The sequence below is a fragment of the Acromyrmex echinatior genome, chromosome 14 (genome assembly GCF_024713525.1).
Source record: "Acromyrmex echinatior isolate Ae372 chromosome 14, ASM2471352v2, whole genome shotgun sequence".
Taxonomy (NCBI): Eukaryota; Metazoa; Arthropoda; class Insecta; order Hymenoptera; family Formicidae; genus Acromyrmex; species Acromyrmex echinatior.
In genome coordinates, this window is record NC_141865.1 from 9,476,091 (window position 1) to 9,501,405 (window position 25,315).

Genomic DNA, 25,315 nt, shown 5'->3' on the forward strand with positions numbered 1-25,315 from the left:
GTACCCATTCGACTTATCTTGAATTTTTTGTCACACATTTAAAATTCAACTCATGTAATCAAGATAACAGTGTTATAAAGAATTTTGAAAAAAATTATGTAAATATCGACAAGATCAATATTCGTTAAATAAAACCTAAATATAAATGTAGTTATTTACAATAATAAATATTAAATAACTCTTTTAATTTTTTTATTTAAAATATATACTTTAATTTTCGTTGCTTTTACAAATATATAAAAATTATTAAACAATTTTTACGTATTTGACATCTTTAGAAAGTATTTGTAAAGTTGTATATTTATAACAAATTATATATAAATTGTTATAACTAAATATAGTTAACAAAATGAGAAAAATGTATTCTTTCATACAAAAATGTAAACAAAAATATTTAAAGGAAAAATATGTTTCAATATCTTACAGTTAATATTCAAAACTACAAAATTACAAAAAAAAATAAAGTTTGAATATCAACTTTAAGATATTGGAACATATTTTTCCATTAAATATTTAAATATTTTTTAACAATTTTATCGACAGTGTCAGAAAATGTATGTAGTCACGTAGTTCCGAAACTGAAAATGGATGTGCTGGCAGTAGTGTATGGGCGATTTCGACGGTAACAGAAAAAAGACCGGCATGACCTCTCTCAGGTTTCTCTCTAATTATATTGCTAAATTCGCTGCTATATACTGCATGCAAGGAATGGAAAGTTACTTTTTAAAAAGTAACAAATTACAGTTATTCGTTACCGAGTAAAAAAAGTAACATGTTACCGATTTTTAAAAGTAACTCGTTACTTGAGAAAGTAACTTTTCGTTATTTTTCCATTACTTTTCTAAAATCGACGACCAATCACCGCAGAGGGCCTTCTAGTCTCAAACGCTGTAAGTGGCTTGTTCAATTGTATCGTATTCAATCGTGCAAAATAACGATAAAAATAACTGTAAAATTCCGTTACCGTTACCATAAAAATGTAACTTCGTTACCGTTACAGTTACCAAAGGAAAAAAGTAACGCAGTTATCAGTAAAATTATCAAAAAAGTAAGTACTTGTAACTGTAACTTCGTTACACATAACGAATTACTTCCATTTCCTGACTGGCACATGAGTAAAATTCCATAGGTAATTGAGATGGATTCGACAAAATAATGTTAACGTTTTTCATTAACGTTTTTACTGTCGAAAAATCGTCCGTACACCTTGAAAATACAAAAAATATAATATTGAGAAAATTTTTTACTTATCATAATTGAATTGCTCATATCATTGCCCCTTCGAATCAATAAACAAAATCCTCTGTGGTGTTTTTTCGTATCAAAAGAGATCTCAATGGAGATATTGGGTCATCTAAAAAGTATCCGCGGTTTTTAGATGACCCAATATTTTAAATGATCAAGTTGGAGAAAACACACACCTTGTATAATAAAGTTATTACAAACTAATAATCGCCTATTGCAATACAACTGAAATATCATAATTGTAAGATATGTAAATGATCGAGTTGTGTATATGCGTAAAAGATCTAAGAAATTTAATAACTTGATTTTATATTACATGAAGAAAAGATATAATCTAATTAATATTTCGTCGCGTATATCGAATGAAACAATTTCATCGATTTTGTGAGAACTTTCCTGTCTAGCGATACCATAGTCATTTAATGTGCCGTAATTATATCGTAATATATCGAAGAAAATATTTCAAAAAAATATTTTATAATTTTCAATATTTCTTATCAACTAATGTGCTGACAAAAGGCAAGAGGTAAAAAGTGGTTTTTTACTAAGCATGGTTTTTTTTTACATAATTGCTGACATGTACGTACGTTTCTGACATTCTAACATTATATATCGATTTTTATTGTTCTCTTTAATAATTAATTAAAGATTGATAATATGTTATACATTCTTTAAATATAAAGATAAAAGAAAACATATTTTTTAAACTATGAAACAATTTATAAATACAGAAACAATTTTTTGTATGATGTTATCAAAATAATTGATAGCAGCGCTATAAAAACTTTTGTATCAATATAATTACGTCTAATTTTATCGATCCAATTATCCTTTTATCGAAATTTTATATCAAAGAACTTTTTGATTTTGTCTCATTTATTTTTATTAGAAATGAGGTTGAGACATTCACGAAATATCGATGATTTATGATTTCTTAGATTAAACAGATGCAGTTATATTTTACCATTATGACATTCCAGATGTGAATTTTAAGCCGTACGTCAGACAGATGTTTCAGATTACATGTACGTACTCACATGTACGGTCTAAAATATTCTTCTTATTATATTCTTATAATTATATATCTTTTTATAAAAAATTTATGACGTAATGTTTTGCAAAATGTATTTTTTACAAAAAGTTTTTTTTCGGAAACGCATAATTATACTAACAAGTAATTCTTGTAATGTGTTACAATTATTTTTATTCATATTCTTCTTCTATTTCTTCTATTTAAAAAAAAAGAGAGAGAGAGAAAACTGTCCTTCAAAGATAATTATAAAATCTCGAAACATATATGATATCGTGAATTTTACTTACATTAACTTATCTAAATCTATTGAACTAATCTGTTACCGAAACATAACTACGAAATTGGTTTTTAATCAAATCAATAATGCCTTGACGATTTTTCTTGCATGATTAATTTCTTTATGGCAATAAAAATTGTGTATCAATGCAATATAATTAAATAAATGTTCCTTCTACACATTATTGAGGCATCTAGTAGCAGTTGATCTAACGACTTTTAAGCGCGCGATCGAGAAAGCTTTATTCAGACAATTAGTAGTCTGTTGATTGATATTTTTAGCGATAGACCTAGCAGAACTGGTATCCTTCTTTAAATTGTTTACGCCAATCTTACTTATTCTATGCTGATCTCTGATACAACTATGCAATTTTATAATGTCGATAAGTCGCGAATATTTTTTGTAGCAGTCCGAAAAGATGTTGTCCAATTCATCTATTAGCTCGTGTCCGGTCTGTAAAAAAAATCAACACGAGTTTAATGATTAATCACTCAATGGAAAGTATATGTGATATGTGCGATTGTGAGAATTTACCTTGATAAGCTGATCGTTGAAACCAAGATTATTGTTGATAGAACACATGGCGTTTTTTCGGCATTGTTGGGCATCGATATATGTTGTGTTGTAATTAATCTTAAGAGTAATAAGAGCGACATTATAGCATTGTTCAGCATTCCTACCTCTCGCCTTGGCATCTTCCACCTCTTTCTAACGATAAAAAAGGCAACAACAATTAAGTTAAAAAAAAGCTGTATTACATTTTTATTTATATCATTTTATCAAATGTTGTGTTTTGCCATCTTATCAAGAGTGTCGCGAAAACTGATAAATATATATTGTGATTGATAGATTCGAAATGTTGTTTAATTGTTTAGATTCGTATAGCTTTTAATTTAAGCGTGCTTCTGATTTGAAAAACTAATTAATAGTTTCTAATGTTTTCAATACACTGCAATATATATAAAAAAATTTATATTTTGGTATAGATATCTACATACATATACCTTATATATTTTTGAAAATCTGTCAAACTCATACAGCTGATTATAAAACCAATCGAATAACTACTTACTCGTATCATATTGAGTATTGATTTGGCGGAATTATTGTACTTTTCCGATAATTGCAACCATTTCTCGACTGTCAGTTCTACGTCTTTCTGAGTGTTTTCACGGATATGTTTGAGTTGTTGTATGGTATTTTCCACTTCTATTTTCGTGTTCTGCACTTGACGGAATAAAATGTCCAAAATAGTTGCATCGGTCTAAGATAAAAAATAACATTAATATTAAGAAATGCTTTGTTTCGAAAAAACATATTTTTTGTATTATTCAATTAATACATGTAAATTTAATTAAAATGACTTATTATATCGATAAAAGATGATATAAAGAAAATTTATATCTAAATTTATAATAAAATTAATTTTTCTCTTTGGTAAACATTGATTTTTAACAACCTTCTTTTTACAACATAATCTTAATGTTAATGTAATCTTAAACTTTAAATTAATATTCTGCAGGATAATAATAAATATTTATTACAAATTATATTTTTCAAAGGAGAAAATAAACTTACGGTACAGCAAAGTACAGCTAAAAAGCATAATGCTATGGCACTTCTCATTCTTGTTTGTTAATTTCACTCGAGAATTATTCAATTGTCAGAGGTAAACTAACTGACAATTGATGTTAATTTTACTCTTTTATATATTTTGACGTCTTAATAAAACATGGGATTTTAATGGAGTATCATTATCTTAATGGAATATTATAATACTACTTTTATTTCGACAAGTTACTAGATTTTATCCGAGAGATAAAACGAAGTATATAATCCACATAACGATAAGACACGAAGTATTCTAAACAATTTTAAGAATTTATTGAAATATCAATTACGAATAAGGAAAAGTATCGATAAATAAGTATCGATAAATAACATTTATTAATAATTTTTTAATTATTTTTATTTCTCTTAAGTACATTATACGCGTACATAAAAAATATCTTTAAAAATATATCGTATAAAGCATACAATATATTAATACAATATATAATCCAAAGCATTGCTTCGATACACGCATAATCGTACACAGAGCATATCTTTGTCAAATTGATTATATTGATTTCTCAAGATACATTGTTTTCTCTTAAGTATAATTTTGAATGTAAATTGTAATCGACAAAGAGACTGTTTTAAGCGATTAAACTCTTCAGTTTTTATTCACGGCGTTTCGAATGCATCTAGAATTAGACATCATTGCGCCCTGACTTTCGAAACGCGCTAACATGTAAGCGTTGCTCAGGCATTGAGTTGCCTGCAGAACGACGTAGTTGGACGCTGGCAATGCGTTATACTCGATGTATTTGGCGTTCTGCTCAAACTCCTTTACAGAGTTATTGATTTTTCCGAACTCGCTTAGGAAGCAATTATGCATTTTAGTAGTATCGTCATCATAGCAGTTCAGGAAGACATCATTCAATTCTTTTATCAGGTCGTATCCAAGCTGTCGAGAAAATTGACACGATTAAATTCAATCCATAGTAATTACATTCAGGTCGCAACAAAAAAAAATGATGATTTGATAATATAAAATAATAACAATGAGAACCTACCGACTTGAGGCTATCGAGAAATCCAAGGCTGTTTTCAATAGACTTTTCAGCAGATTCTTGACATTTTGTAGCAGATTGATACGCTATGTCGCCATGCTCGTTTATGGCCCAGAAATTAGTATCGTAACAATATTGTACATCTACACCTCTAACTTTAGCGTTATTTACTTCCCTCTAGAATGCAAAGTTAATGACTTGTAATAATCACTCGATTTGCAAATTTTGTGACAAATTTCTATTTTGAATTATGAAAATGAAGATATCGCGCAATATCGTTAGTCTGTTTTAAAAAAACGATTGACTCTAACACTATATCCCAAGTAAGCATTATTAACAGTAACATAACATCAATGTATAATAATAATTTCACAATAATAATTCAATAATTACTGTTACGTACAATTATTGTTATATATGTTACATTATATTTAAATATTGTTGAGTGTAAAATTATAATATTAATGTCATATTACTATTGATTACTTACTGGCTCATTTTTAGTGACACAATACAATATTTTGCAACATAATATTTTCACAGTATATTATTAAAACTAAATATATTTATTCGGTATATGTGTAACAACTTTAGTTAATAATGATTACGGACAAATTGAACAAAATAAGCAAGTGAGCATTTCGATTGCAAATTGATTCGAATTATTACTCACGCGCATCGAATTGAACAATAGATTAACGTAATCTCTGTAATTATTCGTTTGCTGATTCCATCTTTTCGTAATTGTCAACAAAGCATCCTCTTTAGTATCAGCCTGGACACGTTCAATTCGTCGTACAATACGCTCCACATTCAATCTCGCATTTTTTACTTTTATAAACTGTTCATCTTCCAAATAGTCAAAATTTATTGGAATGGCAGCATAAACCTAAATACGAAAAATGAACGCTATACTTATATTCACATTCATATTGACATTTAAAGACAGTGTTACTTTGAGTAATACATTCTTGCAATCTCGCCGATTTAGATTAACTTAAGTTTAGTCAATGAAAATATAAGATAATAAAAACGTAACTTTAATCAATTAAAGAAGAAAATTATTCAAAATTTTAGCAAATATTTATTTCAAATTAAAAATAGTATTATATATTAATTAAAATATATCTATTATGTACGGTTATCTATTATGTACAAACTTTCATTTTGGCTATCTTCTTCACAATCTTTTCTCGTAAAGAAAAGATAAGAACTTACCGTACTTATGATACAAAATATAGCCGAAAAGCACAATGTTATAGCGATTCTCATGCTTGCTTATTGGTATCACTTGGGAGTGACTCTGTTGATATGCGAATTCGAATAACTGATAAGTATTACATTAATTGCGCCTTTTTATATATATATATAAGGTATGATAAAAAAAAACATTTGGACAAACTTTGAGAGGTGGTAGGGAAAGAGGGGAGAATTAACAAGATAAGCCATTCTTTAATTATCAATGTCGAAGAATGTCTGATCTTGAAGATCTCTTGAAGATATCAAGTAAAAAAATATGAAGATATCTTTGTTATTCATGCTTTTCAGTCTAATTATAGAGTTTACTTGAATATTACATAATGTTTCTTCTTTCATTCTGAAGATAACATTTTAATAAAGGATTGCCGAGTCAACGTGAGAGAATTAGTGCTACTTAGTATTATTTTGACGTAAATCGAATAATAAATTAAATAATCAGATTTCGTAAAACTGATAACGCGTGTTAAAATTCTTTTGTATGAAGATAAGATGCAGTTTATCGCATTTAATTACATATTATAATTGGAATCTTAACGTCTGTTCGACATCCTAACGATTCGAAAAGATCAATTACAAGCATATAAGGAATTGCGTGACTAAGTAATTTTCTTTTGATGATATTTTTATTTCATTCATATATATTACATATGTGGAGTTATACACTCTAACATCGTAATGTTCTTTTCTCTCGAAAATCTGGTAATCTTGATTCTTTTTAAAAATTACTTTCAACAACAAACAAATGGAAAACCAAACTTAATAGATTTAAAATGAATCTTCTGGGGTAGACTGTGTTGGCGTAGCTGTCGTCGTAGTTGTCGTAGCTATCGTCGTAGTTGGCGTGGTGATTGTTTCAATACATTGAGTAACTCTCATTCTAATCGCCGCCCCCTCCGTATACGTAAGAGAATAAGCCTGTTTGATACAGTTGCTGGCTTGCGTAACGACATTCTTGGACACGGGTGTAACGGTCATCTCTGCAGTAATGCTGTCGCTCTCCAAGGTCTTCAGGGAGTTTTCTGCTTTCGTCATTTCATTTATAATGCAGCTTTGCATTCTGTAACGGTCGCTGTCGTGACAATTCAAAAAGATGCTATCCGTCTGCAACGACAATGAGTCTGCGGTCTGGGGAAAAATTAATGATTCGAATTTTGCTACAATTTCATTAATTTTCTAATTAAGATAAATTGATCGCGATCTATAATATATATTAGGTGTTGGAATTAATTCGTAGCGTTTTTTAATGAAAGAATGTTATTTATTTCACATGAGCATTAAAAAATACATTAATGAAAGTACTTCCCATCACTTGTAAAACGCTACGAATTAATTCCAACACCTAATAATTATCGCGACAAAACTTACTGAAATGAGATTATCGATAAAACCAAGATTGTTATGGATGGAAATTTCAGCGGAATTTACGCATTCATTAGCATCCGTATATGCTATCTGTTCATTACTTTCGATACCTTGAGTGGCCTCGGTGAGACATGAAGTCACGTCTTTGCCCGCCGTTTTAGCGATATTTACTTCAGCCTAAAAATAAATAAATTCTTGGTATAACACACAAATGAATTACGATATGTTAGGGATTTATAATATTTTATCAAATGTCAAAGTCAAATGATTATCATTCACGGAATTTTACGTGTATCTTTAATCTTTTATATATAATCGTTTAAGATTCACACAGATTAATGTGACTAATAAAACAATTGTGTAACCTTAATTAAAAAATATAATTTAATATATAAATGCTTAGATAATGTACGAATTATATTTTGAAGATTTAGTGACAATTTGTACAGATTTGTGAATAAATGGAGAAAATTATACAGCATCTTGTGCTTACAGATCATTTTTAATTACAATATTTATACATTAATTATTTATACTTACGCGTATCCCAGAAAGTAATAAAGTTTTATATTCTCTATGACTGTCTTGTTCTTCACTCCACTTTGTGGTAATTTTTTGAAGAGTATCTTCCTCGGTCTGGGTACGAAGTAGTTCAAGTTGACGTATAGAAGTCTCTATATTCCATTTTAGTTCCCTCCCTCGAAGCCTCAAACTTTCCAAATCAGCCGAGTCTGCTGGAAAAGCCTCGACCTAAAGTTGTGAGGATAAGGGGTAAAAAATAATAAGTGCATCGCATTTCGTTTGCGACTATATATTCATGCTACATTGGCCATTTCTCTTGTTTAATAATGTTTTATTTTAATAAATCTTACTATATGTTTTCGAATTATCGAATGCATAAATAAAATTCAAAACTGTGATGCATCTATTCCGTTCAAACATTTCTCTTTTTCTATTGAAAATTATTTCTCAACAAGAAACTTACGGTATAAAGTACAGCCAAAAAGGACAATGCGATGGTGATCCTCATGATTATTTAACGATATTACCAAGATGTCGTTTACAGCAAAAATCGGCTGACTGACAAGCGATATTAATTGCGCCGTTTTATATATGCACAACATCTCGAAATATAAATGATTATTTCGATAACGATCGTAGAGATAACGCGATTATAAAATCTGTCTAAATAATTACGTAACAACAGCCTCTTCTCCCTCTTATCAGCCCTTATTCTTCTATTGTGATTTTATATCGAAGAAAGTCACTTTATTCTGTCTAACTTACATTCATTTTAAATAAGCTGCAAAAGTTTCGCAATGATAATTCATCATTTTTACATTAAAGTTATTTTTACTGTTACAACGGCCTCAGGAGGAAATTTCAAGCAATGTCACAAAAAGTGTGAACAAGTGTTTCTGTGACCATTCTTTGTAAATGTTCAATTATCTTTTTCGTAGAAAATTTCTTATGTAATATTAATCCACTTGAACTTCCTAATAAGAAAGAATTTCTTTGTTAAAAGAAGATGCATGCTTTCATTAATGAAAGTTATTGGGAGTGTGAATAAGTTCTCGCCGTTTCATCATCAGATGGCGGTATAAAAAGTTTGTGTATATAATTAAAGATGATGACTCTATATTGAAGTTCTATAACCTATGTTTAAAATCAGTGCGTGTCTTTCCTTTAATCTATAAAGAACATTTTTTTTTCGTACCATAAAACATGTCAAATTTCGTGCCAAATAAACCGTTTTTGCGGGGAATTTTACTGCACTATTTTATTCAGAAGAAATCTGCAGCTGAAACGCACAGAATTCTTGTAGAAACCTATGGTGATCATGCTTTGTCGGAAAGAACATGCAGAGATTGGTTTAACCGATTTAAAAATGGTGATTTTAATCTTCAAGATAGAGAACGCAGTGGTGCATCAAAAAAGTTTCGAGACGAAGAACTGGAAACATTACTTGATGAAGATCCATGTCAGACGCAATCCGACATTGCAAAATTATTAGGAGTTGATCGAACAACAGTTTCAAAACGTCTGTCAGCATTAGGAATGATACAAAAGGAAAGATCTTGGTTGCGTACGAACTGAAGCCGAGAGACATCGAACGGCGTATTGTCACGTGTGAACAGCTGCTTCAACGACAAAAAAGGAAAGGTTTTTTACATCGTATTGTCACTGGTGATGAAAAGTGGATATACTACAGTAATCCGAAGCGTAAAAAATCGTGGGTTAAGCCCGGCGAAGCAGTAGCATCAACGCCAAAGCGGAATATACACGGTTCCAAACTCATGCTCTGCATTTGGGATCAGCTGGGGGTAGTGTACTACGAGCTGCTCCAACCCAACCAAACCATCACAGGAGATCTCTATCGACGACAATTGACGACGTTTGAGCCGAGCATTAAAAGAAAAACGGCCACAATATGAGCAAAGACACGATAAGGTTATTTTGCTGCATGATAACGCTTGGCCGCATGTCGCGGCACCGGTCAAAACATACCTGGAAACGCTGGTGAAAGCGGGAGGTCCTACCCCACCCGCCGTATTCACCAGACATTGCGCCTTCTGATTATCATCTATTTCGATCGATGACGCACGGTCTGTCTGAGCAGCAGTTCCCATCATATGAAAATACCAAGAATTGAATCGATTCGTGGATAGCCGCAAAAGAAGTGTCGTTTTTTCGACGTGGAATTCAAATGCTGCCAGAAAGATGGGACAAAGTTGTCTCCAGCGATGGGCAATACTTTAATTGACTTGTTCTTTTATTATTTTTTTTTTATAAAAGATTTATTTTCACAAAAAAACGGCGAGAACTTATTCACACTCCCAATGATATTGTCATATCTTATATCTATATGATTTGCAAAAAATTGACAAATTATTAAAAATTATTAGAGGTAAAATAGTTATGTTTTGACGAACTGTCTGCAACATCACGTAAAAATTTTCTTTTAGATAAATGTAAATTAAAAAAAAAAGCTTTGTCTACTCTTTATCTACTCTTTATCTATTCTTAGTGCGATCATTTTTATGATATAAGATTATATAAAAGCAGATTACTTCCTGAACCAAAATGGTATTAAAAAGACATTCCACGTTGCATTGAGTTGCATTAGATGTAATTGATAGACTACATACATTTCTAAATATAATTCACAACAGATTTATTTGATTATATCATATATCGTAACACATACATATGCATATATGTATATGTATATGTATACATATATGTATGTATGTATATCGGGAAATATCATGAAGCATGTAAAAAATGTAATCGCCGCCATCGCGAAGGTGCATGTCGTAAATGGCTTAAATAAAATCAAAATGAAGGATCATTGATGCGCGATGTAAAAAGTATAGATATAAATAAATTATAAAGTCACAGTATATAAACATTAGAACAAAATATATACATCACGCGTTCGCACTAATAAACTTAATCGCCTATTTACTAGGATCACAGTTACACACACACATTCATAATATGTGTATAGATTATACACACTGTTTTCGGCTTTTTACTCATCGAGGATATATCGAATCGTTATCCTCGCATTTGTACATCGTCCTAAAATAAATGAATCTAAATAAATATAATGTCGTCTAAAAAAAGCCTATGACTAGGTGATATCTCTATCTTCGATGGCGCCGCTAGCAATAATACTACTGTCGCATTTCCATAGAAACGAAATGTTTTCGATTAAACTTCTGTTAAAAGTAACTTTACAAGCGCGTGATAATGCGTATTATATCATATGGCTTAAAAACAATTTTAATACACTGTACATCACTTATATCGTCTCGGGATATTTAGGTAATTTGAACTTTTCAGCTCGTCCTCACAATTCGCTCATCTTCGTTCCATTTTTGAGGGTGAAATTACAATTATGACCGCTGGTTACAATTGCGATCATGAAGGGTTGTCGAGAAGAGGGGCTAAGTTTGAACGCTGCGTACACATGCTCGTGGTACCAAACCTCTTCGATCACCTTTCGCGCACAATAACCACTTATTATCCACCTCTAATATTACTTTCAGTTTCTCCCCCTCTGCGAATGAAAGATGACCAGTGTCCGACGGTATCCTATGAGTGAGAGTACGGACCTCTCTGCAATCGAGACGCGCGAACCGTTATCGTACGAATCTAAAGAAAGAGAAAAAAAAGAAAAGGGCTAAAATACAAAGCAAAACAAAGATAGAAAAGCGTAATGTAAATAAATGTATAAACAAGTTATAGTATTTCATTTGTAATGTAGCTCGTATAAACGAATAATATTTGCAACCAATATTAAATTAAAAGGAAAAGATAATAGATTCTAAAAAATAGCACATGCTCATATGAAACATTGATATTTACTTGTGTGGATGTTTTGAAACCGGTGTCCTTGAAACAGTAGTAACAGTCGGTCGTGGTAGAGAAGTTGAAACGGCTCGTCTGTGAGGCGAGATTAGATTCTTGTCATTCGACATTACTCCATGGGATTTATATGGTAAGGAACTCGGACGTGCAGTGTGAGTTCGTGTCACGCCTAGAGTATCTTGATCAACGCGGCTCGTACGACGCGTTACGTCTCTCGTTTTCGTATCTATAGGTTTCTTTAAGGCTGTCTTTGTCGTAGGAAGATTAGCGGGCTTCTTTAATGAAGAAATTCCCGACATGGGTGATTTTGACGATTTTCCAACGATATTCGCCGCAACATTAGATTGCTTCACCGGTGATGTGAGCAATCTAGGTATCTTTGATTTCCCTAATACTCCGAATGTCCGAACTGGCGAGGAAGGAGTCATTACGACAGGTTGACCTTTATTACTTTCTTTACCAATCAATTCCCATTTTTCCTGCAATTTTTTGAATTTGGTTTCGACAGAAAGACCATTGTCATCACTAGATTTTTTAGTATCAGGATTAAAAAGTTTAGATTGTGATTGCTTGCTTGCTTTTTTATTTAAAGGAGAATGTTCCAGACTATCTGTGTAATCTTCAGAATCCTCAGAAGTCAATTTGTCCAACGCGTAAAACGCCTTTGGATTTATGGCACTGAAACGTTTTTTCGCATTCTGAAGATCGCCTTTATGCGTAGTGCTGCATTTATCATCCATGTTGTAGGCAATACAAGATCTTGGTCGTGTCTTTTTCGGACTAGAAACCATTCTACAGGATTCCGTTTCCTCAATCTCGAGATCTTTCATAGTCAGATCGGCATTTCTAAAGCTCATGGCCTACAAAATCGCGTGAAATGAACGCAAGTAATATATAAAAGAAATCAACTGATTTACTTACATTCATCGTATGATTATTCACGTTCCCAAAACTATTTTGCAATTGACGATACTGATAAAGAAGATCCAAGTGAAATGGACAAAATGCAAGTGGATTCAGGATATACAGTAACGAATCAACGATTTCTCGGACATTCGCATTGGCCAACGCCGCGACAAATAAGCTATTGTTACTGTAATGTTTCCGTAAGATTGATTCACGTGTACATAAATATGCAAACCATGCATCTAAAGCTCTTAGACTGGAAAAGAGAATAAAATAGGTTAATTATATAATTAATTTGTTAAACGGATAAAAATTGTATATACACATAAATAAATATGAAATACTGAAATCGTAATGTAACAATGTACAGACTACAGAACGAGAAAAAGACTAGCGATTCTAACTTACTTCAACAAGCCAAATACAAATGCATGGAACTTTAACATTCCTTCTGTAATAACATCTTCGCCATTGATTCTCTGCACTAATTCATTCAATGTTTTTGTAAGAGGTCCTTGTTGAGAACTAGCTTCGACAACCTGCCAAACGCTATTAGTAATTGGTCCAAAAGTGGAATTCAAATGAGGTTTCAAGCCATCTGACATAATAGCATATAAAGCTGGACATAAATTACTCAGACAAATTTGCGCACACTCATTCCTTTCGTTATAATTAGGACGACTATGATTGGAGTCAGCATTCCAATACTTCAATAAAAGATCCACTGCTCTATTTACAGACGATACCATTTCTGAAAAGAGTATCACATTAAAGATCTCGAGATATACTTTTATTTAATAGAATTATATTAGATAATAAATAAAACGCGCATACTTTTCTTTTCTTCAAATTCTATTAATTTATCCTCAGTTGTCTGATCGTGATTTTGTTCATTTACGACGACATTCAGATTATTTAGCTGAAATGAATAAATACTCTTATATGTATATCAGAATAAGTACACAAAGATCCAAAAATTTGTTAATGCTAAAATTACTATTAATCATTTACCTTAGCATCCAGATGCTTTTTTCTTTGGTGCGTAGCAAAACTGACAGTTTTTCTTTGCGATTCTCCCATATCAATATTTCTAACGAGTGGATCCTTGTTCATTCTCAAAGCTAAAAATTTTCTTACGTACGATCTCACTTTTACTTCAGCATTGTCAATGTCTCCGTCGCTGCTTTGCGACGAGATTGCACTACGTTTCAAATATTCTTCCAACTGCTTGATGTCATCGTCGCTATTCTGAGAAGTTTCCGACTCCACGTTCGCGTTATTTGTAATGTCGTTTAATTTCTCTGTGATAATTATATTGTTAAGTGTGTTGAATGAATCTAGATCGACAATTAAAAATAATCTGAAAACAAATGCCGAATGATTCATCCTTACCTTTAAGATATCTCTCCGCTTCTGTCTCGTCAACATCTTTTTCTGAATCGATCGTTCTTTCGCGACATAACAATTGCAAATCATTATTCATGTAGTATGGCTCTTGTAAAGACATTCTCTTGTTTATGTCCACAGATTCTTCCGATTGTTCGCCCACATCTCCCATCTCGAACATGCTGTATCGTTTATTCGTAAGTACCTTATTCTTTCGTAAAATACTCCTCGGCAATGGCGGTCGCGGCGGTACTCTGCCATTATCAGATTCACCCTCGCCTTGCGGTAACGATACGGATCGCTTTGGAAGAGACGGACAAGTCTGCCTCGTTTGATTGAGCCTATGCATTTTCTTGTCGTTATTCAAACTGGCCTCCGAACTCATACTATCATATCGATATAAATACAATGGATTGATCGTATTGTTTGACAATGGCTGCTGATTTGTCGAGGAATCGGTTAAAATCGTCGACGAGCCTCTGTACCCGGAAGATGGTTGCGTCGCGGTACTGCTCGTTGATGAAGTAGTATTTGGTATAATTTCGCTGATCGGTCGTGCCTTATGACGCATTGGAGGAGATAAACAGAATAGGGGTCGTTTAACTTCCTCATTGATATTAATGTATCTCGATACTTCTGGTACATCATGTAAAATCTTCTTGTATTCATATGGTAAAAGGAACGTAAGCGACTCCCAATCCTTTATATGCGCGAATCCGCGTTGTCGTAGAGCATCGATATCATTACACGAAAATGGTCTACTTGAACGAGCACGTTTCCATTCCATCTTGTTTCTGTCAAATGTATGTGGTTTCAATGCAATGTTATCAATTTTCGTATCTTTAATTTTGAGAAACGACAGATCGGGCAATGTATAATTCGGATATACAACATATACAGGCTTTTTGTTAACTGTTGTTTCTTGTAAGAGAGGAAAACCATGTTTCTCCCTCAGCGCAGCAAAAATTAAGGAAGTTTGAACTGCGTTGTCTTCCATTTCCGCATTGGCTTGTATACCTGTTGTTCGACAAATCGGATATTTCTTTTCCATTAAGCCAGCCCAACCGTTTTTCTGTTCAAAGGGATTATTGATATCGAAGCTTCGTTGATCGCTCATACAGCCAGACTTAGATGTACTCTCCGAAAGTTCTTCCACCGATGCAGATGATGTCATTTCGACTTTATCGTCTTTGTTTCGTATCGCACACTTTAAAACGTTCAAGCTATCTCTCTGATTTTCCACATCACGATTATTAGTCACATCGCGCCTAATCCAATTTATAGAGAAATCGTTTTCGGGCACACGACGGTCACAGATATTATCTTGACCATTTTGCCGTTGAATCTGAGTGTTTGTATTGGTCGCGCTATCACTGCCACTATTGCTAGTAGGCCAGCCACTGTCGCTAACGGAATCCGACTGATCCAAAGTAAGACTCATTCCCTCCACGCTCATGCTCTTTTGCTTCATAAACAGTCTGACGAGACTCAAATTTTGCAACTTTTTTGTACCAACATTTTCCCCATTGTCCGAACTTTCTACATTTGTCGAACGACTCATTGCGGATCCAGAACTATGTAATCGCTGCATATGATTGCTTGATTCAGCGGAATCAACCTGTAAAAATAAAATTTGCATTATAACATCACTAAATACGATTACAAATCGCATAAGTAAATTTATTTATATCTACACTTACACTAAAATTAAGAGGTATATTAATATGCTGGAATTCACGAACGCGAGACAAATCCGGTAAGCTTTGGCTCCGTTTATTCATCCTACCGAGCGTCAGATTAGCAGCACTTTGTGAGATATCTGGTATCGTATTATTGTTACCAGAAGGATGACGAGTTATTACTTTATTCATCGAGGAATGTTTCAAATTACTCCATGTCGTATATATCTTTGAATCTGAACATGCCATTGATAAATCCAGCATAGTTTTCATATCTTTTGGTTTATCATAAAATACATCTGGTGATTCATACGTTTTGTGTTTATCTGAAAATAATAACGAGTTGATCAATTTTAAAGAAACGAAGAAAAAAGAATACAGTAGAAAAATTTTAAAAGGTAAATTATTTTCAATTAACAAACATTTAAAAATTAATTTGTATTAAACTGTCAAATGCTATGCAGCATATACATTACCATGATTTTCAAAATCTTGAGAGCCATCCGAATACATAGTCATGCTGCCCTCAAAAGCAATGGTATAATTGTTTTTATTATTCGTTTGACAGGTGAGTAACATATCTTCACAGTCCAGAGAATCTACGCTATAACTACCACCCGGTGGTAACATTGGGGTTTCTTTTACTGGAGAAAATAGCAACGACGATTTGCATATAGATATTGTGTCGGCGGTGGAACATGCGGAATCTTCTCCCTTTGAATAGCAATATATGATTGATACATAAATTGTGGGAGTATAAAATTAAAACTTGTTTTTTTATAATATAATACCTATACAGTACTAATCAAGATGCCAATTAACATTAAATATAGGATTATGTATTTTTAAGTATTAATTAAAGTTTTGTTACTATTAGAGATTATATTAGAATTTCATTTCATTAACATTAAATAAATTTAACATTATAATATTATTACGTTTGTATACATGCAAAAAATGCAAATTAAACGTAAAACTGTTAGTAAAATTGGTTGAATATCAAATGTATGGGTAACAATGTTTGCAGCAATTGGGTTCGTGCTTTCGTCAGCCATTGTCATACCTGGCTACTGGTATGAGGGCTGATGGAGGAACCGATGTCAAGCTTTTCCATGACAGATCCAGATATACTGGCATACTGTTCCCTTTGATAGTTAAACTGTGGTGGTAATGGAACATATACCAGACTTAGAATATTATATAAAAAATTTTTAACTAAAACAACGCGACAGTGCGCAAAACCGGATTCCTATCTTGATATAAAGCTTCACAGTAAACTGCCACAAATTTCATAAAGATTTGTGACATCATGAAACTGATCATTTTACAATTTCCATAATACATATTCTCACATTTAGCATCTGCCAGTTTACAGTTCGGCTTAGATGATGAATTTGCAATAATAGAAGTTAATTTAATTTATGTATTTACTTCGGAATGTTGAACTGGTTCCGTGCACATGACAGGTAGAGCTGTAAGGAGGGTATGAATATCCGCCGTACGAAAGCTTTCCATGTCAATTTCCGCCAGATTAGCGTCCAAATTCCGAGCCAGGTCGTCATAATAACCCAAATCCTTGGGAGTATAAGATGCGGAAAGCGACGAAAGAACACTGGGATGGATATGTAGTCCTCCATCTCTATATCTACAAGTTAGGTGCAAGTCAGAAAACAATATGTAATATTATTAAAATAGGGACAAGTGTTAAATTGCTTACCCATAATCAATAAACCATTGATATTCAACATTGTCTTGAACAAACTCGGACCCAACCAGATCCTGCTGGATGGAATCTGCCGCCGGGTTAGAATTACAATCGGATCCTGGAGTTTGTGGCTCTTCCATCACTGCTATGCCTTCTCCTGCGACTGAAAAGGAAATTGGGTCATCAGATAGCAAGAAAAATATATGTATTTATAATATTTACATAATCGAGTGTCATAACAAAAAATACAGAGTATGTGCGTAATAAAATTTCCCTTAAACGCTTCCTACGTAAAGTAAATCGAATTAATGTTGTAAAGAAGTGAATTAATGTTGTGAAAATATTAGAATTGAAGCGAAATTCGAGAGGGGCGCGTTTACGGAAGGACTTACGAAGGTAGCTTATGTCGCAGCTTTCAATAACATTGGCACTATTGACAACAATGACAATACGACACAGACTTGCCGAGGCGTTCGCGATTCACATCCGTAGTAGGACTTGGACGATTCATCGACTCGCGTCATAAAAGTCGCGGAAAAATACAACTCGTGCATCGCAGTTTCGTAATCCTAGTCCCTCTTTCTCCCTCCTTCTCTCTAACAACTTGGAACTTGGAACGACAATCCCGCGCACACGCGGTGCACGTAATCACAGGCAATCGCGGGATTTCGAAGCAGCTCGTCGTATTTAACAATCATTTACGATTACGGTCGCGATTAATTATGTTATGATCGGTCGCACGCCGTACAGCCTACAGGTCGTACTTGCTCGTACTGTGAGTTGGACGGCTGCATGTAACGTGACTGTGACTATCTGCACTCTCCGACTGTACTTTTGCAAGTCCGTACTGCCGTACTGGACCGCTTTAGCTGCACCTTCCCGCGTTCTCTGCACTTGATAATGGAACGTCAATTATCCGAATATTGATTCCCCCCAACACTTGATATTTCAGTACATACGAATCGAAATTCTAAATTTATACGAGAAAGTAACGAAAACAGGTTTATACAGTTACCGTTTAATTTTATTCCTCCATCCCAACTTTCGCAAGGAGAAGCAAAAAAGTTGATCATATGATCGCGCGAATGGAATTCGGTAACACGCTCTTAATTTTCAATTCCACTTGCTATAACAATTGTCTTTTCTTTTTCCAACTCCCTTAAGCCAGATACATTTATTTGATTTGATTTTTTTGACTAGTATATTTGTCAATTTTTTACGAGTACTTATACGTTATATCTACAGCATTTATGTAATAAATGATTCAAATTTGCTTTATGCACTTTATCCATAGAGGTTTTTATTACGGAATTATTGAGAAGATATGCATATTAAAATATAATAAAATATGTGCCATACACTTCTGCCAATTATATAGCTTAACTACTCTCTCTCTCTCTCGGTTCAACCGCGATTTTTTTATCTCTTTTTAATTTTAAGAATTAGAAAAGAATAACCCTGATGAAAATAAAAATCGGAATGTAAGTCAAATATAATGGGAGAGTGACAGAAGCGTAGAAACGAAACTTTTAGAAGGCGAAAATTGGAACAATGAAATGTAAAAGAAGCATTTACGGTCCGATTTTTATTTTCATCAGGAAAAGAGAGAATAAATTAAACCGAGATTAAAGTTGTAGTCTACATTGGCAGAAATGGACATTTTTTTTTAGCGTTGTGCCAACGCAAGGTCGTAGGTATAATTTCATTACAATTGACACGGGTGGGTTTGTAACGAGATATTGTAACGAGTTCGCGCGGCGGTAGAATACGTGTCCTTACGTTTCCGCGAGATGCATCTATTATCGACATAGGATTGCCGATGATGCCTACGCTTGGGCGACGATCGCCTGCATCGCCTGCATCGCCTACACCGCCTGTCGCAACTATCGCAAGTGGGTGGCGGCGGCGGTGGCCGCACCATGGGACTCGTCCGGCCCACGGAGATCTCTGCTATCTTCATGACGATGCACAGCAGCAACACTAACATCATTCGTCGACGACGGACGACGGACGACGGACGAGTACGTCAGATTCGCACTCCCGGCCGTACGTACGTCCGCTAGTTCATAATAGCGTTTCCGTCCGTGCGCGCAATTTTGATTGTGACTATTGTACGTGAGTCACTAATCCTCCTTGTGAATCCTTCAAATGTAATGATATATATGATATCGCGATAACGCGAATGATAATCGTTGCACAATGATACTCTGTATCTATATAACAGTGATGAGCACGCAAAGTGCGTCTTCCTTCTTATTTTTAATTCTAGATTCTGTCGCGTTTTTCTTTAAGCCACTTTCTTCAGTTCCTTCAGTTTCTTCGTCAAATCTGATTCGAACGAACAGTCACATTGGAACATTCCTGAGACAGATGATCGACGTCCTCGACGTTGAACGCGAAAAGAAACGCGCATCGAAATAATTTAATCATCTGGAACACGCTAGTGATCCTAATCGTTGCAATCCGTTGTTCATTATCTTTTATTAAAATCTATGAATATACGTACATATGTAAATCGTAAATTATGAAATCGATAATGAACCGTTGAACGTTTGAATGATATCTTTATATTGCACGATTGTCGACGTAATGTCAACGATTATCTTGGGCCCCATTTGAAATGATGACAAAGATTTATTTATTCTTAAAGTCGAAAATTCATGATTATAAAGCGAATAATTTGGTGATCAATTTTTTTTCTCTAATGTCGATGTAATGAAAAAAACCGCGTGTAAAAGGTACATACGTTAGGTCTGGAACATTGTACAAAATTCCGTTTCGCAGATTGGCAATTTCAAATCTAACCGTTATCAAGATTGAGCGAGATTACACATACATGCATTCAGGCTCGAACGGGAAGTTCCAGTTATACTAATCGATCAGTAGTTGCAAACGACCTGGCGATGAGTTTTGATACGTTCAACCGTACATTTGTTTCAGCAATTAGAAATTTCTGATATATATTATATAAAAGACCCGCTTGATCGCAAACAACGCGATACGACGATCCTCCAAAGGAAACTGTCCAATTTATTTTGTCTTAAACTACTTTGATTTTGGTTTTCTAACTGCTTTAAATCTTCTTTAGGTCATTTCGTGGAACAATCGTAGTCACCGTACCAAATAAGAAACGAGATAAAATGAACAACGCATGAACACGCCCGATCGCCATGAAACGTCATTCGCGCGCGCACAAAGAGATTCGCTCTTTCGAGCGTTTGTTTCAACACTCTACTTCCTCATCCTGCAGTCGATCAACCGATTTGCCCGTAATTAAGGGCAATTAAGGGAAAAAATCTCGAACGATTCGAAAATCGACACGACGCGATCCAAGCACCGATACCGAACGACCGACACCAAACACCCTTATTATCGCTGCGAGAGCCGGTGAAATTAGAATTCAGAATTCAGAAATCGCACCAGGCAGCGGGGGGGACACGATCTCTCTTTCGTCGGCGATCACTTTTTCACCGCGGCGTCGAGATTGCCGAGAGAGGATCCCGCGCGACGAATCGGCCAGGATTATTTTTCCACGATGTGAATCCTGAGTCAGACTGCTCTCTCGCGAGTCGGCGAGTCCCGCCGTCTTGCGAGTTGCGGGAGGGCGTTTGCACACGGCACCACACGACGCCGGACTCTAATCTCTATTAATAAATGCTCGCACCGCCTCTCGTTACTCGTGTCGTTCCTACGGGGCGGAATAAGCGAAAGCGAGAACGAGAAACGGAAGAGAAAAGGAAGATAGAGCCGAGATACAGAGAGAACGATCCTAGCTGCGTTAGCTCTCCGAGGGCTCGGCCTCATGCAAGCGCGACGATGATCGCGCGAATCGCCACACGGAAAACAAAATTAATTGGCTGATACAGAGGATACATTCCTATAATTTACTATGCGAATTCAACATCGATAATTAAGAAGATTTCATGGTTTAATCGCTAAATGTTATTCAGCTGTCAACTTTGCTATTTTAACATAGAAAATTGACTGTCCGTTTATTACGACTGTAGATTCGCTGAATGCAAAAAGTGAAGTTTTCAGCTGTGTTTTTTTCCGTGCATCATTTGTGATTTTGCGGCAGATGACGATTAACGTCTGTTCGAAAAATTCGATCGGTGTGCCGAGCACGTAAATGTTCAAAATCAGAAACTGCAGCGAAGACTATTAAAGAGTCATATCACAGGATTCGAAATCGTTGATAGTTTATACTTTGTAGTGACGGCTGGAGAGAGAGAGAGAGAGAGAGAAAGAGCTTAGGCTTATTTCATCAAAAATTGTCATAAAAAATTGTCGGTATACTGCTGCGATGTTTTTAAAACATCTGCTGCGAAACTACGCGACTTTTAATCTCCAATATATCATGTTCTTAATCTTATAGGAACGACTATTATAGCGATATTGCGTTCAATGTATACCTCGGGTTTCTACGGGAAGGAAAAATATATAATTTCATGCGATTTACATTCAAAAGCAGTTTATTCGTCCTCCGTATCGAGGAAGCGATTAAAATTTTCGTTCTACTCGATCCGTGTTGTCCGTCAGTGTCAAAGTATCGACAATATCGCAATTTTGAAGATGTACATACAGCGGCATTAACGTTGCTATAAATAAAGGCGAAGATTGGATTCTTTTCACAAATAGTATTTACAGATTTTATGGATTTACGTTACAATATTTACAACTTTAGCAAATTTAAAACCTCTTTTATTTAGTAGGTGCTTCATTCAAAAAATCACCGGTTAAAAAAATCACCATTTAAGCGATAATAATTAAATTATTAAATGTAATATATATATATATGTATGTACGTATGTATAATGTCGATAATTTGCAGAATCGATGATTTAGCGCATCAACAGCTTCTTTTTTCGTCACGCGAGAAATCTATTGACATTTGCTGATAAATAAGAGTGCCTGACTTACCAATCTGATTTCCGTTACACAGCTGACGATAATAACACCTGAAAATGTCACTTATATTTATCTTACGCTCGCTACGAGTAGACTTTAATTTATTTTAAATACATTATAAAATTATTTGAATTTTAGATTAATTAAGATAACGATTTATCTACACTTTAATCATTCGATTTCATCGAATAAACTGACAAACACATCAACTTAGTGAATATAAGTTATATGTTGTGAAAAGAAACGCAAACCTGTTTGCAAAAAGCCTGATTGAGAGAATTCAAACCGTAGGTTCTTGAAAAGGATGATCGTGTTTAGATAATTTATTGGTTCAACGGTAATCGGTGTACAAAGTATTTTACGTCACAAACTGCCATAGTTCCATCCGGTTAACCGCGTGATGTGAATGACGTTAATGATGACGCTGCAAGTAAAGACAATAGAACGCAGTGATTGAAGGTGCTAACAACACAAGATAAGGACGTGCATCTCTCGTTCGTCTTACTTGAGTGCAGCCCGACCACGTAAAAATTTTAATAAAATTGCGACATTACACGCAATATCGCAAACTGCTCCTATCTGTAACACGTGGTTATTAATACGATAAATTACGATAAATTGCTTTCCCCTTACAGATATTTAAAAGGTTCGAAACACAACGCGTATGTATTCACTAATCACAATCGACAAATTTCCGTCAACAGCACTGATAAAATTTAATCTCACTCTTCTCGGAATCTAAAGAAATCGATATGAATGTTTTTTGTACTGTAAAATAATTTAGTTGTTGAAAGTGTGACTTTTATTACGTCGAAGCCTTTGCCGCAGATGGTCGATAGCTGGTCGCTATTTGGAAGTGACGATGAAACGCGATTTTATTTCGATGCATATTTATTAATTGAAACACTCCGCGGGATATATATTTTTAGATGTTGCAATCAGCTTTTAAATATTGGATTTCGATTTTGGAATGCTTTGGACTAATTCAACACAATAGACACGTTATCATCTGTTTCTTGTAATATTAGATAAGAAAATCCGGCGAATACAAATTGATTGAGATTGAAATCTTCAAAAGCAAAAATTGAGTTTTATCAAATCGATTTATTTTTCAGAGAAAGTGACATTTTAGAAAAAACATATCTTTCTATAAGATGATATGACGATGTAAGAGAACTTGTTAATTTGGAGCAGAAATTTAGAAACATATAAAACATAATTTTGTAATTAAAAGAATTTTAAAAAAGAGAAAGAAAATTGGCAGTTTGAAAATTGGCAGAAGTGATAAAATAATAATTTATGCAATCATAATGTTACATTAAATTTAAATACATTAACCGTGTAAACGTTTTAGAATCGTCTACAAAGAAATCGACGTACATTATTTTAATGGAACAAAATAGTCGAAGTTGAATTACTAATAATAATCAAATTATTGCCATATGAATAATATATCGCAAAAGTTTTTGCTGGATGCGTCGCAGTTTCTCAAAGGTATACGAGGAACCACATGAAATATTCGTCCACCACCGCGCACCGGTTTAAAGGGTATCATCTCATCGATTTTACAGAGGACTTTCGAGGTCAATGACGTATCACGCTCGTACATACATCTCGATGACTCTCTTGATGGCCAGAGAGCTGGAGATAATTCCACGTGCGAAAACACAAATTTTCACCAGCGGAAACGGCGATCTCGCGCGAACAAGACGCGAAAGAGAACGCAGAAACGCCCACGTAGATACGCTCGCGTAGCCTCTCCTCGCGACCGAAACCAGTCGATATTAGAAGCAACTAACATAGGTACTCACGTTCATGACGAAGAGAGCAGCTGGTGGCAGTGCCACTCGCACACAACCGACGCGTACATTAAGACATCGCGGCGAGGACTCTTACATTAAACGATGTTTAATGTAATTCGTACCGACATTCGTTGCACCTTATTGGCCGATTATCGAATCTTGAGACGAGACCGAAGACACACTTTCGTCAATGTATATTCTGAGTCACTGAAATCGAAGCTAGAACCCCTCCCTGGCCGCGACAACCCTCGTGCAATCGCGAACGCGCATGTCTCTGCGAAAAGGGGATGATGATCCCTCTTTCCATCTCGAAGTTTTTTTCCTTCCTACAAACGTGAAGACGATTGTCGATCTAGAATTAACAAATCGGATTTTCTTGCTCTTGTATCCGGCAATAGTATACCTACTCGTGTCATTGCGAATATGTTTAATTATTTAATTATTTATTTCTCTTGCATCATTGAAATTAATAATAAAAAACTTGGATTGAATAGAGAGAAATTAATGTGCCATGGGATAAATTAATTCAAGTTCAACGTAAAATAATTATTTGTTTTTTATCGAAATCTTTTCTCCTTGATCCGATATCATTATTTTTTTTATAGATTATTTGCTCCGATTCAGTTATATATCAACCGTATCAAATGCATGAAACAATTTTATCCAATTCAAAAAAAAGATTTTCTTATCTCTCATAGCTGAAATGATTTGTGATAACATTAAGATGACGACCAACTTGATCGAATAGCTTGTTCAATTT

The 25,315-nt window shown here is 34.2% G+C and overlaps 4 protein-coding genes and 1 long non-coding RNA gene across 16 annotated transcripts; 1 reads left to right on the plus strand and 4 right to left on the minus strand.

Moving 5' to 3' along the window:
- Positions 1 to 668: 668 nt before the first annotated feature.
- On the plus strand, positions 669 to 1,239 carry LOC147907426 (uncharacterized). Its single transcript, XR_015547344.1, has 2 exons — positions 669 to 890; positions 1,001 to 1,239. It is a non-coding gene; the product is annotated as an uncharacterized LOC147907426 (long non-coding RNA).
- Positions 1,240 to 1,829: 590 nt separating this feature from the next.
- LOC105148857 (uncharacterized) lies at positions 1,830 to 4,360 on the minus strand. The gene is made up of 4 exons (XM_011060848.2): positions 4,134 to 4,360; positions 3,628 to 3,819; positions 3,090 to 3,263; positions 1,830 to 3,008 (listed from the first exon to the last, which is right to left on the minus strand). Exons 1-4 carry the CDS (start codon positions 4,179 to 4,181, stop codon positions 2,730 to 2,732), a joined length of 693 nt encoding a protein of 230 aa, XP_011059150.1. The 5' UTR covers positions 4,182 to 4,360; the 3' UTR covers positions 1,830 to 2,729.
- Positions 4,361 to 4,498: 138 nt separating this feature from the next.
- On the minus strand, positions 4,499 to 6,527 carry LOC105148858 (uncharacterized). The gene is made up of 4 exons (XM_011060849.2): positions 6,389 to 6,527; positions 5,844 to 6,059; positions 5,174 to 5,347; positions 4,499 to 5,064 (listed from the first exon to the last, which is right to left on the minus strand). Exons 1-4 carry the CDS (start codon positions 6,440 to 6,442, stop codon positions 4,771 to 4,773), a joined length of 738 nt encoding a protein of 245 aa, XP_011059151.1. The 5' UTR covers positions 6,443 to 6,527; the 3' UTR covers positions 4,499 to 4,770.
- A 507-nt stretch (positions 6,528 to 7,034) lies between these two features.
- Positions 7,035 to 10,372, minus strand: LOC105148859 (hypothetical protein). 2 transcript variants are annotated; one of them, XM_087413216.1, is made up of 4 exons: positions 10,301 to 10,372; positions 8,333 to 8,542; positions 7,796 to 7,969; positions 7,035 to 7,555 (listed from the first exon to the last, which is right to left on the minus strand). In XM_087413216.1, the coding sequence occupies exons 1-4, from the start codon at positions 10,355 to 10,357 to the stop codon at positions 7,196 to 7,198; spliced, it is 801 nt and encodes a 266-aa protein (XP_087269342.1). In that variant the 5' UTR covers positions 10,358 to 10,372; the 3' UTR covers positions 7,035 to 7,195. The 2 variants fall into 2 exon arrangements, with proteins under 2 accessions (XP_087269342.1, XP_011059152.1); XM_011060850.2 differs by lacking the exon at positions 10,301 to 10,372 and adding an exon at positions 8,778 to 9,597.
- Positions 10,373 to 10,905: 533 nt separating this feature from the next.
- Positions 10,906 to 24,797, minus strand: LOC105148860 (uncharacterized). Of its 11 annotated transcripts, XM_087413197.1 has the most exons (16): positions 24,565 to 24,797; positions 23,259 to 23,332; positions 23,005 to 23,177; positions 22,766 to 22,803; positions 17,858 to 18,008; positions 17,572 to 17,785; positions 17,204 to 17,299; positions 16,617 to 16,854; positions 16,162 to 16,466; positions 14,468 to 16,079; positions 14,087 to 14,376; positions 13,910 to 13,994; positions 13,484 to 13,826; positions 13,091 to 13,331; positions 12,167 to 13,029; positions 10,906 to 11,917 (listed from the first exon to the last, which is right to left on the minus strand). In XM_087413197.1, exons 5-16 carry the CDS (start codon positions 17,983 to 17,985, stop codon positions 11,746 to 11,748), a joined length of 4,587 nt encoding a protein of 1,528 aa, XP_087269323.1. In that variant the 5' UTR covers positions 17,986 to 18,008; positions 22,766 to 22,803; positions 23,005 to 23,177; positions 23,259 to 23,332; positions 24,565 to 24,797; the 3' UTR covers positions 10,906 to 11,745. The 11 variants fall into 11 exon arrangements, with proteins under 11 accessions (XP_087269323.1, XP_011059158.1, XP_087269324.1 ...); XM_011060856.2 differs by lacking the exon at positions 23,259 to 23,332; XM_087413198.1 differs by lacking the exons at positions 23,259 to 23,332; positions 24,565 to 24,797 and adding an exon at positions 24,365 to 24,538.
- Between the last annotated feature and the right edge of the window lie 518 nt (positions 24,798 to 25,315).

Coding starts and splice junctions, on each gene's coding strand:
- LOC105148857 (XM_011060848.2), bottom strand. CDS start 4,181: ATGAGAAGTGCCATAGCATTATGCTTTTTAGCTGTACTTTGCTGTACC. Junction 3,264..3,627: donor CAATACTCAATATGATACGA/GTAAGTAGTTAT, acceptor TTTTATCGTTAG/AAAGAGGTGGAAGATGCCAA. Junction 3,009..3,089: donor TCAACGATCAGCTTATCAAG/GTAAATTCTCAC, acceptor TTTTTTTTACAG/ACCGGACACGAGCTAATAGA.
- LOC105148859 (XM_087413216.1), bottom strand. CDS start 10,357: ATGTCTGGTGAATACGGCGGGTGGGGTAGGACCTCCCGCTTTCACCAG. Junction 7,970..8,332: donor TATTACTTTCTGGGATACGC/GTAAGTATAAAT, acceptor ATTTATTTTTAG/GCTGAAGTAAATATCGCTAA. Junction 7,556..7,795: donor TTATCGATAATCTCATTTCA/GTAAGTTTTGTC, acceptor ATTTTTCCCCAG/ACCGCAGACTCATTGTCGTT.
- LOC105148858 (XM_011060849.2), bottom strand. CDS start 6,442: ATGAGAATCGCTATAACATTGTGCTTTTCGGCTATATTTTGTATCATA. Junction 6,060..6,388: donor TATTTTGTATCATAAGTACG/GTAAGTTCTTAT, acceptor TTTCGTATTTAG/GTTTATGCTGCCATTCCAAT. Junction 5,348..5,843: donor TATTGTTCAATTCGATGCGC/GTGAGTAATAAT, acceptor TTTGCATTCTAG/AGGGAAGTAAATAACGCTAA.
- LOC105148860 (XM_011060853.2), bottom strand. CDS start 19,835: ATGATGTTAGTGTTGCTGCTGTGCATCGTCATGAAGATAGCAGAGATC. Junction 17,786..17,857: donor CAATGGTTTATTGATTATGG/GTAAGCAATTTA, acceptor CCTAACTTGTAG/ATATAGAGATGGAGGACTAC. Junction 13,332..13,483: donor TTTGTATTTGGCTTGTTGAA/GTAAGTTAGAAT, acceptor TCTCTTTTCCAG/TCTAAGAGCTTTAGATGCAT.